The sequence below is a fragment of the Thrips palmi genome, unplaced genomic scaffold, assembly GCF_012932325.1.
Source record: "Thrips palmi isolate BJ-2018 unplaced genomic scaffold, TpBJ-2018v1 HiC_scaffold_17, whole genome shotgun sequence".
In the NCBI taxonomy this organism is placed as follows: domain Eukaryota; kingdom Metazoa; phylum Arthropoda; class Insecta; order Thysanoptera; family Thripidae; genus Thrips; species Thrips palmi.
Genome location: NW_023144626.1, coordinates 2,084,408 through 2,097,394, shown reverse-complemented (window position 1 = coordinate 2,097,394; position 12,987 = coordinate 2,084,408). Strand labels below are relative to the sequence as shown.

Genomic DNA, 12,987 nt, shown 5'->3' with positions numbered 1-12,987 from the left:
CGTGCGTGCGAGAGAGCCAGGGTCTGGCCAGCCGACGAGACCGTGGGCAAATTTTGACAGTAAAGTCTCGCACCTTCTGCCGTCCACTAGCACGGTGCGTCACCCACCACTGCTCGCGGAATTCCCTGAAAAAGTGGAATAAAACCATGCGTCCGCGTTTTACGGCTGTCGATGCGGGTGGCGTGCCGCGTGGACGCATGCACGTCGTGACTCCGACTGCGTGTCCACGGCGTGTCCACAGCGTGGCCTGGCCCTTGATAAAAGATCCGCCGCCCCAGCGCTGAAAACCTTTCTGCTGCCATCGTCCTCGCGACCAGCACCTTGGCAATGAGGGTCCTCATCTTCGTGGCGCTCGCCGTCGTCGTCCTGGCCTGCTCCTTCGTGAGTTCAACAACCTGACATATGCTTATGAGTACTTTCTCCATAGACCCTTCTCTTTTAAAAAAGGACACATATTTTAAGTGTCGGGTAACTTCATTTCGTCATTGCTTCTAATAATGCGCAAGTTATTGCAATATTTTTTGGGGTAGTTGTCTTCGTCCCGGGTCTCCGGGTTGCTGCGATATGTTCCCAACTTGTCTTTCAATCCTTATTTGTGTTGCCAGGCGGGCCAGGCCGAAGCGCGGCCTTCCTTGGATGAGTCAACGAGGCTGCACCGCCGCTCACCAAATAACTTGATCGCGGCGGTACGTAAACTTTCAGAGTGCGGGGCGCCCCGTGGAACCACGGTGGAACGCCTTCGCCACGAGCAAGGGGTCCCTCACTTCCAATTTTCCTGTCCTCTGCACGGATCGTTCGGATTGTCGGACTTAGCTGTCTTGTTTCCGGACGCCGTTTGCCTACTTACAGACCGGATATTGTATTTTTTTTTTTCCTCCGATGTGTACACGGATTGTTGTCGAAGTGCCAGCAGATGGCCCCTCACTGCTTGCTTTGCTCGCGCAGGAACTGAAGCAGCTGAGGAAAGGCAGGGTCCCCGTGGAGACCCTCAAGGTGAAGCGCGACGCTCCATTCCTGCACCCCGAGACGCCTGAGCAGGCCTTGCTGCTAGGCCGCGTGGGCCGCGAAGTCCGGCCCGCCTTCGTGGACGCCATGCTCAGCATGAAGGTCTAGACCAGCCGCCTCTCTTTTCCTTTTGTCCGACATTAAAGAAGAATATTAACTGTCCAGTCTCCGCTCTCTGTGGACTCACCTCGCCACTCGCCACCGACACATGGATACGTGGCAGAGAAGAGCTCAGGGACCCGCCGCCTCTGGACGAGCAGACGCCACGCCACCGTACCAACACTGTTAAAGGGAATTCCCCGAGAACTAGAAAACAGATTGCCTGGAAACTTCACGTTTTGTCTCCATTTTGTGTCTGCGTAGTCTCTGGCAGGTGTTGAGCAAAGTCGGTCTTTTAGTCAAACGAAGCCTCCGGAAATTCCCATCGGAGAGTTTCCAATTTCTTTTTTAACAGCGAAGTAAAAGGGAAACGAAGGGACGGGCCGCGGACGCACCGTGCATTAGCCTTCGATGCATCATATCGGGGCGTCTAGTGGTCACTGCGGCCTTCGGTGATTGTTCTCTAGACCGGCGGTGCGTTGTCTGCTTGTCGGCTCGTCGGCTCCGCTCGGCTGCCCACGACGCCGGCGGCCAACTGCTCGGTGAGACCCTCCAGGATCAGGTGCACTCAGCTGCCCACCAAACAATCGCGAACAATTGAACCAGATCAATTTTCACGTCTGCTGGCGCTGACACACGCGAACTAGTTCCTCTGAAGACAAAACCTCGCCTGCATGATAAGTGCAGCGTTCACTGCATCTAATGAGTGCGAGAGAGACGGAGCGACGCCGACCGCGCTGTCCGCGAGACGAGCGACCGCCCATGCATAAGGTTCACTTTTGTCCACGAATGAAATGCGGGGCGCGGAGCGTCACAGTGGCCTGTTTCTGAACAGTGTGCTTCGTCGCTCTCTTCCTCTCGCACCCTTACGGTGCACCCCACGAGCGCGAGAGAGAGGGAGCGAGGGACCCCTTTTGGAACGCGGGGCGTAAATCTCAGCCGGAAACAAAAAGGGTGCCCACTCCCTGGCTGGCTGGGGTAGGAATGCATGGGGCGGCTCTCCCAAGCTGCAAGCGCTTCGAGTTGACAGAGCGACTGTCGTCTCTCTCGCGCTTACGGGACGCCCCATGAGTGCGTCAGAGACGGAGTGACGGAACACCGCTTCGGACCGACGAGCCTACTGCCGCCCGGGACTTTAACTCTGCTCACTCTTCAGCCGACGAGCCCCGGTAGCACACCGCGGCCTTCTGCTGACCTTCTGCGTGGAGTGATTGCGCTCGTGCTCCTGTCTCTCTGTTTTCTCTCTCTCACCCCCGGGGCGCCCCATGTGTGCGAAAAGGACAGAGGCACATTCGGCCTGCGTGGGGGCGTGGCGGTGTGGCAGATTCATGCGAGGCAGCCTCGCGTTTTCCAGTGTCGTGCTGGAAATCCAAACAAATTGCGACCGAATTAAAGCGGCAGCGACTGTCCTAGTGTCCTGTTGAGCTGCCCTGTTCGCTTTTTTGTGCGGTCCCCTTTTGCCCTACGATACACGACGTGTGGGGCGAGGGCCGAGAGTCGAGTCAGCGAGTCGGCGCAGGCAAGGCAAGGCTGGCCGAGGTACTCGTTACAGGGAGTTTACGAAGGCCGTCTCCAAGGACGAGGAGGCTCTTGGGGTGGGTGCAAATACGGCCCCCCGCCCCGCTGGCTGGCTGCCTGGCTGCCTGCCTGGCTGCCTGGCTGCCTGGCCCACGCGCACGCTGCCGGCCTATCTTTGCGTTGCTGGACTAGTTTGCATTCGGCGGCCATTAGTTGCTATTATCTCGCTGGCATGACGCTCCAGGTGGCGCGGCACAAGCAGAAACGCAGGCTCCATACGAAAGGGGGAGGGGGAGGAATTCGGGCTAAATATTTCACTTACGAAACTTCAAAGTGAGTTAAAGACTTTAGCATACTTCTCCGTTGGGCTTCAGCTCGAGGCATCGGGCGAGGCGATCATAACATCATATACAAAATAGTTGAGTTCACAGCTAGAAAATGACACATCGCGTTGCAAAGGGCCACAGTGTAAAGGGGAAAGGGTGGGGGTGTAAGTAGGCAGCAGCCCCTCGTTTCCAGTGTGACTAACAGTAAGTTTACTCCCCGAACTTACGACCGCCCCCCGCTGGCCAAATGACTAGCTGGACCGGCCATTGCGACGGAACCGAAGGCCCAGCCGAACGCGTCGCGGCGCCCCACTGGGCCCCCCAGCCCGAACGAGAATCGCCCTGTTCGGAGCAACAGATCGGACTACCAAGGGCATGCCGCCGACGCGCACTCGCTGCGACTGTCTCCGGGCAGAGCTGTCGTCGTCTGTCTCTCTCCAATCACGGGGGGCGAGCTTCAAGTGCGACAGAGACAGGGTGACATCCAGACACGCGCCGCTGGCGACGGAATCAATCCCGACCACAAAAGTGCACTCCGCCGACTCCAGCAGTGGAATCTGTCGAAGCGCTATGGGCTGCCATCAATTCGTGAAGGAGGAGCAGGGGTGGGGGCTGCTATGACGGCTATGGCGGCTATGACGCTCGACCCCCGGCGGTGAGGCTTCGGTCGGGATGACACGCTGTGACGTCACTGAGTGAGTGGACGCCTTGCACCTCGCTCGGCCTGCCTTGGGCCTGCCTGCCTGCAGGGCCTACAGCCTGGGAAAATGGAGCCACGACACCCGCTGCAATCTTTATGGAGGTCTGCGAGTCCAGCCGGCTGGCCGGCCAGGCGGGCGACGTGCGGCCTTTAGCTCACCACTACGTGGAGTGTGATAGCAAGGACCCGGAGGAAGCGGCTCTGGACACGTTTTGAACCCCCACGGTCTTGAAACAAGGACAACAGACTCGAATCGAGCATGGCTTCGCTGATGTTTAGTGCGAATTTCGACCAGCACGTGTCAATCAATAAAACCAAAAACTGAGAATTGCAATTTTTTTTTCGTGTATGCGCGTGTGTGTTGCTGCGCCTGACAGGCGGCCTTTGTCGAGATATCAGCCGCTGTGATGTCGACCTGGTGTCAATTACCCGACAAGGGTCTCGCGATCGAAGCTATCCGCCTCGAAATATCTCCCTATCTTGGGCTGCGCGTTGTGATGCCCCAAGTGGGGCTCCCTTTTCACGAAAAAAGGAAACAGGAAAAGTAAACCGTTGGTCGTCATTAGTACAGGTGTGGCAATTGAATTTGGAGCACCCGTACTACTGTCGTCAGGGCGGGCCTCTATGTTGGCGGCGAGTGACTGTGGGGCTTCTATACTACTGTCGTCGCGTTGGGCCTCTACGTTGGCGGCGAGTGACTGTGGGGCTTCTATACTACTGTCGTCGCGTTAGGCCTCTATGTTGGCGGCCGGTGACTGTCGGGACTCTACTACTGTCGTCTTAGAGGCCTCTAATTTTGCGGCTTCTATACTACTGTCGTCTTAGGGGGCCTCTAGGTGGGACTGTGGGCATCTATGCTACTGCCGCCGTCTCTGGGTGGGCGTGGGTGGTGGGTGGGCGACTGTTGGGCATCTTGACGTTGGGACGTCGGGGGCCTCGAAGGGGCGCGGCGGGGTGTGGTGGGGCGCGGCGTTCCCACGCGCTTGCAGTGTAACACTGGCGGCGCTGTCACACGTCTGCCTCGTCGTCCAGCTCGCTAAGCATTTGAATACAAAAGAAAAATATCTGATAACGCGGGGCGCGATGAGGATCTGGTTCGCTGAAATCGAGAATTTTCCCCCTTTCACCGCGGCGTGGTCTGGACTGAACACTGCAAAAGCGGAGCATAAGCTTTTTTGTCGTGGCACATGCAGAATTAATCAATGAAACCGAATGTCTGCCTCTTTTGTTGCAGCGTTCCCAGGTACCTTAATCCGATTTGAGATGTGACTTACTGGAGGACACCGATGCTACGCCATGCCCATCGCGTTGATGAGCTAGGTCAAGGCCGTCCTCCTGCCGCCCGCTCACTCTCTCACTCCCTCGCATCGAACAGTCCCGGGCCCGCTGCTGCACTGTCAATAGCGACTATCAGACATGCGGGGCGGCGGCCCGGGCGCCGTGCGTTGCTGTGTTTGTCCTACACTCGTGAGGCCGTGTCACCGTGTTTGGCAGTGCAGGGCCGACGTGCCCGCTCTCGGTGCGGCCCGTCGAGAGCAGGCAGCCTGCAGCGTAGGCATCCCGCCGCGGTGGCGTGCCCAGCGGGTCGGCCTACCGCGCCAGGGGCAGCCAGGGGCTTGCACGGTGGCGGTGGCACGTCGCCGCCCTGTTGCGCGCCCTGGCCGTCTGACCCGCGCTGCCCCCTGCGGGGCCCTGCGGGGCCCTGCGGCCTGCGGGAAGAAGGCGCGCGCCAGGCAAATACGATCTTGCGTCCTCGCCGTCCTGGCGGCCCAGAAGGACCCCACCGCGGTCGACGCGCCCGGAGAGGCCGCCGACGACGAGAGTGGCCTCATGCACCTGTGGTTTCGTTCCTGCTTGGCGGAAGGAGGTGGGGGCAGCCGCAGCATCGCCACAGCCCCACCGGGCCGGGTCGGCCGGACCGCGGCCCATATCTGACACACCGAGATGTTCCCACACGGCGTGGCGGGGCGTGGCGGGGCGTGGCGGGGCGCCACTAGTCACACATGACGCAACAACAAGTACTTATCTGTAGTCCGGCTCCGCCCCGCCCCACCACGCCCGGTCCGTGATTAACGATCCCCAGGGCGCCATCATTAGCGGACCCCCGCATCGTACTTATGCACAACGCGCCTTCGGAAAATTGCGTTTCCGGACGTGGCGTGGCGGGGCGTGGTGGGGCGTGGCGGGGTGCGGTGCGGCGTGGTGGAGCGTGGCCCAGTAGCACACTGGCACAATGCGGAGCTTGGTGGGTAAAAAATGGTGCAAAAGTGATGGTGTGGGTGGGTTTCGAACACGGGAAGTTTATAGCCAGAAGAACCAGCCAACCCACAACCGACGCAGTTGATTGCTCTGGAAGTCCAGTTACTTGTTTTGCGAATTTCGTGAAAAATTTTACAAGAAATAAATGTAGTCCTTTCAAAATGGTAGAGGTGAACTCCTAATTTAACGCGAGTTTTGATCAGTTTACCTCTCTTTGCTGCACAACATAGCCGTTGGCCGATCTTCCCTACCGCGCCATCATGTTTCGGCAACAGCATTGAGTATGCGTGTCACCTCACCTTCTCGTCGTGTGAGTCTATGGGTGTGTGCGTGTGCCACGTGCCGTGCGGTGTTCGGCAGAACGCAGCCAGCCGGGGCAGCGCCGCGCGGCATTCCAATGAGTGGGAATCGGGAACCATGTAATGGGGTGGGTGTGACGCGTTCAATTAAGTCACCCACACACGGCGCCAGCGTCACCGCCAGCCAGGTCACCGCCAGCCAGGTCACCGTCAGCCAGGTCACCGTCAGCCAGGTCACCGTCCAGCCAGGTCACCGTCAGCCAGGTCACCGCCAGCCAGGTCACCGTCAGCCAGGTCACCGCCAGCCAGGTCACCGCCAGCCAGGTCACCGCCGGTAGCAGCCGGGTCGTTGACAGGTAGTAGTCATGTTGAAATTTGAAGTGAGGTCGAAGCCAAGTAGAAGTGAGGGACGAAGCTGAATCGTACCGAGGCCGAAGCCAGGTGATAACCAGGCACCTCCTGGTATCGGGTTTGACGCTGGCCAGGGCGTTGGCAGGAAATATTTTGGACGGAGGCTCCTTGCGACTCCCCCTCCTCTTTCCCTGGAGGCGCGACTCGGGGCTACTCAGGATGAGATAGGCTGACCTGGTAACTCAATTACCAACAACTCGAACCCTCTGCCCCACCCCGCCCCGCCCCGCCCCGCCAGCGTAGCGTAGCGTGGAGGGCCAAAAGCTCGGCCAAAAGACCAAGTTTTAACCGTGCCACCAACGCGCGCCGTGTCTGGACGATCTGCCGGGAAGTGCCTCTGTACACTGTTCTCAACTGTACACCACGTTCATGTCCCGTTTCCTCCTTCTAAAAGGAAAAAAAATCTGCCGGGAAGTACCGGTTTAAATCCAAACAAACTGCTTCACAAAAATATCATTTGTGGTCACGAGGCTCCGGTAGTGACACGAAAAATCCGATTCAACCTTCTTCCCGATAGAAAATGACCCTCGTCCCGATTTTGTGGCTCCCTTTCGGGATTGCCTCGCTGCGTCTCGCTGGCAGAGATCCGCCGACAGACGCGCCACCACTAATTGCAGTGGGTGGAATGGGTTGTTTGGTCCGGTCGATCCAAACTGTTTGTTTCAATTTAATTTGCGAATGGCTCGCAGTGACAGTGGTGACAGTGACGGCGTTGTTGTCCGCTTCGCAACACGTGACTACGTGACTCCCACCCGTTCTGGGTGTGAGTGGCAGAAGTTTCCGCAAGGGTCATTAGAAATACAAACTTTTTCGGCGGCAGGTGGACGCCCGTTCGACGCACCAGTGCTCGCCCCTTGTCGGACACGCTGCCAGGAAAACGATTCGCAGGGAACGCGAATTAGTGGCAATAATAGCGTACAATAGCAAAGTGTTTCTGTCAACCTAATCCGGGCGCCGCTTTGGATTTGCCCTCCAGGGAAAACAAAACACCCCCTTTAATTTGCATTGGTGCATTGTGGAAGCGTGACTGCCCTTTGGCAAGTCGGAGTGACAGCCACACCACGCCAGACATTTGACTTGTTATTGCCTCGACCGAGCTGACGTATCCGGCCTCCTTCATGCGCGGTCCGCCGGACACAGCGCAGTGGTAGTTCACGTTGCGAGGATCGATGCTGTTGTGGCGTTTTCGCACTACAGTGGCGTGGCGCGGGGCGGGGCGATAACAGCGGGTGTTTTCTCTCCCTTTATTCCGCTGTTTGGGTAGCAATTTCGGTAAGGGGAGGCCCGGGGCACACCTGCGTGTGAATGACGTCACGAAATGCCGCACAGTGGCGGCAAAACAAGGACAGAACATCGACTGGGCACTCGAGACTCTCACGGTCGTTGCCGCCAACACACGCACACGGGCGTGGCCGTGCGAGCGTGATAACCGCGATGAGGAGTCAGTGCCCCTTTGCACTTTGGCCCGCCTGGCGCGGCCCGCGCAGCCTGGCTCCTCGCGTGCCTCGCGTGCTGCGCGTGCGCGCGGACCGCTGGGCAAGAACAATCGTGGCGCCCGACGCACGACGGCGCCTCGTCGCTCCGTCTCTCTCGCGCCCCCGCGGGATGCGCCGTGAGTGCGAGAGAGACAGCGAACTGGTCGGAATGGGCCTGCAGCCATGCCTGCAGCAGCCGCATGCTGTGCACAGCGAGCGCGCGAACAGACCGCGAGACACCTCGACCGCCTCGACGCACAACACGGACTGTTTCTCCGTTTTCTTCGCTCGTCCGAAGTTGCAGCAATTCAAACAGCGGATTTTGTGTCCGGCTCGGACTGCGGTGCAAACCGCGCAAACAGCCCGATGCCGGCCATGTTTGTTTGCGTTTGCTTGTGGCTGCTTTTTGTCTGAGGTACACCAAGTCATGCTTTTCGTGTTGCGGGCGGCGCGGGGCGGCGCGGGGCGGCGTCGCGGCGTCCTTGAAGCGGGGCCATCGTCCAGGCGACGTCCCGGCGCTGTCCTTGGCGGCAACGCCCTTCCCCCCCCCCCCCCACTCTCGGTTTTCCTGCCCCCCCCCCTCCCCCTTTCCCACAGGCCACTCTCCACCGACGATCGCCGCGCTTTGCTAATTGTCGGCCCGGTCGGCCCGGTCGGCCCGGTGAAAGGTGACACTGACGCCTTTCCAATCACTCGCTGGTGTGTGTCCGGCGAGGGGCCTCGGAGGCCTCGCAGGGCCGACGGAGCGCTGAGCGAATTGGAGACGAGTTCGAACTGCCCCACGATGCGTGGAGTGCCCTGGTTCTGGTCGGGCCCCTCCGCCTGCAGCTTCTCGTCCTGGAGGAGCCCCTGGAGGACCTTCCCGCCGGCTGGAGGAGGGGGCGGCCCGCGAAGCCCGCGGCCCGGGGAAGGGGGCCGGTGCATAAGGACTGCAGGTGGAGGGGTGACTGGCCGGAACTCCCCTGCCTCCTCCTCCGCCGTCGTCCTGCAGGACCGCGGCCAGGGGCGGGCCAGGGGCGGGGTGGGGCCGCGGTCGGGCCGCGGGTGGGGGGGCGGAGGGGCGCAGAAACGCCTGCTACTCAAGCCGTGTGGTGTAACGCTAAAACGACGTATAAAAACAGCGTCGCAGCGGGTCCTGCACCACTCTGTGCCGTGCGGTCAGTGTGCTTGGTGCTTCAGAATCTCGACATGCGTGTGCTCGTGGTAAGTGAACGCGCCCACGTCGCGACCCTCGCCGCCCTGCCCGGCCCTGCCCGGCCCTGCCGCTCCAGTGGACTATTGTGGACTACCCGCCCCAGCAACGCAAAAGCAACACAAAAGTGCCCCAAAGTGTCGGAAAAGTGAAAAAGTGTGCAACAGTGAAGTGCGCCCGCAAGAACGGACCGGAGAGTGATTATCCGAACCGGCTGCCGCGGTTTCGAAGAGCAGCTGCAGCTTGTCGGAGGCGCTGCTGCCGCCAGACTCCAGTGTGCGAGGCGCCGCGAGGCGGTGCAAAGTGCGACTATCAGAAAGTTAAGACAGCTGCAGCTGTTCGGACGGCCGGGCCTGGTGCCGTACTGTGCCACCCGGCCTTGGGGAAGGTCAGGTCCGCGGGCATGCTGCGCCGCGGGGCGGGGCCCCTGTCCCTTCGCTCCACCGTTCCGCCGTTCCGTCCGCGGCGCCTGTTCCTGTCTGTCCCTGCCTGTTCCGGGCCGCTCCGGGCCACTCTCACTGCTGCTGTAACTCGCCGGGACTTGCCCTGATTGGCTGCTGGCTAGGCAAAGCGACGAAGCGCGCCGGCGACGACCGAGTCTCGACCGAGTCGCCGGATATCCCGCAATTTGGCCATTCGACAAGCCACGCTAGCCGAGCTGGCCGAGCTAGACTAGCCGGCGGCATAACAGCCGATGCCGGTGTCCAGTGTGGGTGCGCGTTGCTTGCGCGTTGCTTTGCGTTGCGGCGCGGCGCGCGTCCCCCTCCCGGCCTCCCGGCCGCCGGGGTGACTTTTTGCTTCCGAGTTTCCGCGCGGCATAAATTTGAAACGCATTAAAGAGGGGCATTAATAATGGCTTCGGGACGCTAATGCCTTTTCTCATTCATTATTATGGCCGGGGCGGACAAAAAAACACGAAAAACCGCGGTGGGTGAGTTGGTATTCGAACCCGGGCGGGCGGTGCCTCAAACGCGGGGCGGGGCGGCAGAATAGCGCACAGAGACAGATGGGGAGCACCCCGACGACGCAGAAGGCCGGTCCCGCGACCGTTTGCCATTTTATGGCAAAGTGTGACGGTGGCGGCATCTCTGCGGGGGAGTGGAGTGCGCCGTGCGGGCCAGACAAAAGCGGGCCGGGGTGGGGGCAGGCGCCAGCCGTGCCAGCAGCCAAGGGCGTCGGGGGCGGCGTCGGGGGCGGCGTCGGGGGCGGGCGGGCGGGGGCGTCGCGGGCGGGCCGCGGCGTCCTATGAAACCTAAACAAGCATGGCGAGCCAAAGTTTTTCCTGACGTTAAAGCAGCGCGGCCATCGCGACTACATCGGGGTGTTCTCGGTGTTCTCCTCGCGGCACTCTTGCCCCTCCTCCCTTTTTGCCGCTGCTTTTAGCGGTGCCCTGGCGGTGCCCCGCCGCGTGGCGTGGACTCTCCCTCCACACTCTGCGGTTTTGTCACTCCGTCTCTCTCGCGCCCGTACGGGACGTCAGACGAGTGCGAGCGAGAAAGAAACTCTGTTTGGAGTCAGCCTGGTGCCCGTCCGCCCTGCCTGGATTCGGGAGGACGGAGGACCCGACCCCGGGATGCAAAACTTTCTCTGGGATGATTCATCCCAATTACACTGTAGGCGCTCGGCCCACGCGGCCCGCGCTTCGCGTTGCTTCGCGTTGCTTCCCCGCTCCGGCCGGGCCACCTTGCCGGAAACAAACTTTCAGTCAGAGTGCGGACAGGGCGGCACGCGCGGGAAGCTCGCGGCGAAGACCCGCTGAAGACCAATCTTCGGTCTTTGGGCGTGGGTAAGGTGTCAACCCACAGTGACAGTCTCGGGCAGGTTTCGCGAGCGACCTCGCAATGCACTTCGACTCTTCAGAACTGCCCCTTGCTGTCCAAACCGTCAAAGCGGTCGACGTGGACATGGACCAGCAACACGGCGGACAGGGCAAGGTAACACGGCCGGGTGCCACCGTGCTGCAGGCCGCCGCCGTCTCTCTCGCACTCACGGGGCGCACCGAAGGGGCGCGAGAGAGACAGAGCGACGAAAGCGCTGTTCGAAGGAGCGCGCTGCGGCGGCGTCCCGGCCCGCGCCGCGCCGCGTGCGCCGACTCCGCCACAGATGAGTCTTTTGTTGTGGTTCCGGCGAGACCGGCGAGACTGCCGCCTGCACCGCTTATCGCTGCCCGGGCCAATCTCGGCCCAGCCAGCCCAGCGCTCGTTCGGCTCAACTTCTCCATTGTGCGGAAGGGAAGGTTCGCGGTTTGCCCCGCTGCCCGCTTCACCGTGGCGCCGTGGCCGCTGTTTGAGCGCCGCCTCGCGTGCAGCATGCCGGCGGTGCGCTCGCCGTGCTCTCGCCGCCTCCAAGACGCTCGCGGCGGTGGCCGTGCATAATGGACGCGGACGTGCTACGCGTCTGCCGCTGCAAACGCACGTGGTGAGCCAATGACCCTCAGCGACGCGGTGACGCAACGGCGGCAGGTTCTCTGCCGAGCGATTCCGAAGGATCGTCGTTTCGTCGCTCTGTCTCTGTCGCACTCATGGAGCGTCCCGTCGGGGTGCGCGAGAGGCAGAGCGGCGAGGCGCTCGGGCGATCCTAATTAGCCGCGGCGAGTCAGCAGTCGCAGGACCGGCGGACCGGCGGACCGGTGCGGCGCGCGTCCCCGTCGTCGGTCACGTTCCGTTTTCCGTTTGCCCGTTTTCGCAGGATGTTATCCGTTTCCGGTCACTCGACGCCACTCGGCGCCACTCGGTGGGTCCGGCCTTTCTGCGGGTGGCCTACGCCCTTTCTCTTTCATTCTCCCACGTCTCCATGTAAATGCTGGCGGCACGCCAGGTCCAATTTCACACGCCAGCTCGTCGGTCCGTCCGTCTGCCCGTCTGTCCGTCTGTCCGTCCACCCGCTGGACTAATGGACAGTCCGTCCGCGCGGCTCCGCAGCGCAGCCAGCGCGCGTTCGACAGCGCCGCGGAGTACACACATTCAAAATTTCCGCGCGAGCTTCCTAGACGCCTTTTTTTCCGGGGACTGATCTTGTTTCCGGTGTGATGCAACCACTGCCCGCGTCAAGTGGCGCGGGTCCCGTTAATGGGGGGGCAGGTGGCACACTGTGGAACACCCAGCGCGCCCGAGGGGTGGCCGCGCGCGCCGCACCCCGCGCCCCGCGCCGCCCCACTCCGCCCCGCGCCGATCGACACCTGGGTTTAGGACGGCACCGTCGAGCTCAGCACTTTCTCTGGCGACGCGGTGCTCGGTGAGGAAGCGTGGGCGTGTGGACGAGTTGCGTAGGAGTAGACGACGCTTGGGGTGCGAGGCCCAAAGGGTGTGGGTATTATGGGTCGGGTGACGACTTGGCGGGCGACGGCGTGGTGGGTGACGCCAGGGTGGCTTTGGTCGTCCATGGCCTTGGTGGTCGAGGCCATGGCGGGATGCCTTCGGGGACGGGGTTGAGGGAAGAGAAGGCCCTGGGCGCCCTTTTCCTGGCCGCTTTGTCGGTAGCGGTGCCTATATGAGCACCACGCCCATTAGTGGGAGACTCTATTCCAGCCCTTCCAACGCCGCCAATCATTTGCCCCGCAGTAACAGCTCCTGATTCTCCGGCGGTCCATTCTGCCGGTGCTCGTTACCGGAGTGAAGCACCTCGACGGCGATCGCTCATTGCTCGGCGAGACGAGCCGCGCCCGCTATTTTTCATAGTGCCCTTTTCCGTGACTCGGCCGCCG

The 12,987-nt window shown here is 61.4% G+C and overlaps 1 protein-coding gene across 1 annotated transcript; it reads left to right on the top strand.

The window, feature by feature from the left end:
- The first annotated feature begins 220 nt into the window (after positions 1 to 220).
- On the top strand, positions 221 to 1,339 carry LOC117644157. The gene is made up of 3 exons (XM_034383426.1): positions 221 to 381; positions 606 to 686; positions 946 to 1,339. The coding sequence occupies exons 1-3, from the start codon at positions 328 to 330 to the stop codon at positions 1,111 to 1,113; spliced, it is 303 nt and encodes a 100-aa protein (XP_034239317.1). The 5' UTR covers positions 221 to 327; the 3' UTR covers positions 1,114 to 1,339.
- Positions 1,340 to 12,987: the final 11,648 nt, after the last annotated feature.

What these genes read in the sequence shown, in the direction of transcription:
- LOC117644157 (XM_034383426.1), top strand. Translation starts at nt 328, where the DNA reads ATGAGGGTCCTCATCTTCGTGGCGCTCGCCGTCGTCGTCCTGGCCTGC. An exon ending in TCGTCCTGGCCTGCTCCTTC is followed by an intron (nt 382 to 605) that starts GTGAGTTCAACA and finishes TTGTGTTGCCAG; the next exon opens with GCGGGCCAGGCCGAAGCGCG. An exon ending in CAAATAACTTGATCGCGGCG is followed by an intron (nt 687 to 945) that starts GTACGTAAACTT and finishes TTGCTCGCGCAG; the next exon opens with GAACTGAAGCAGCTGAGGAA.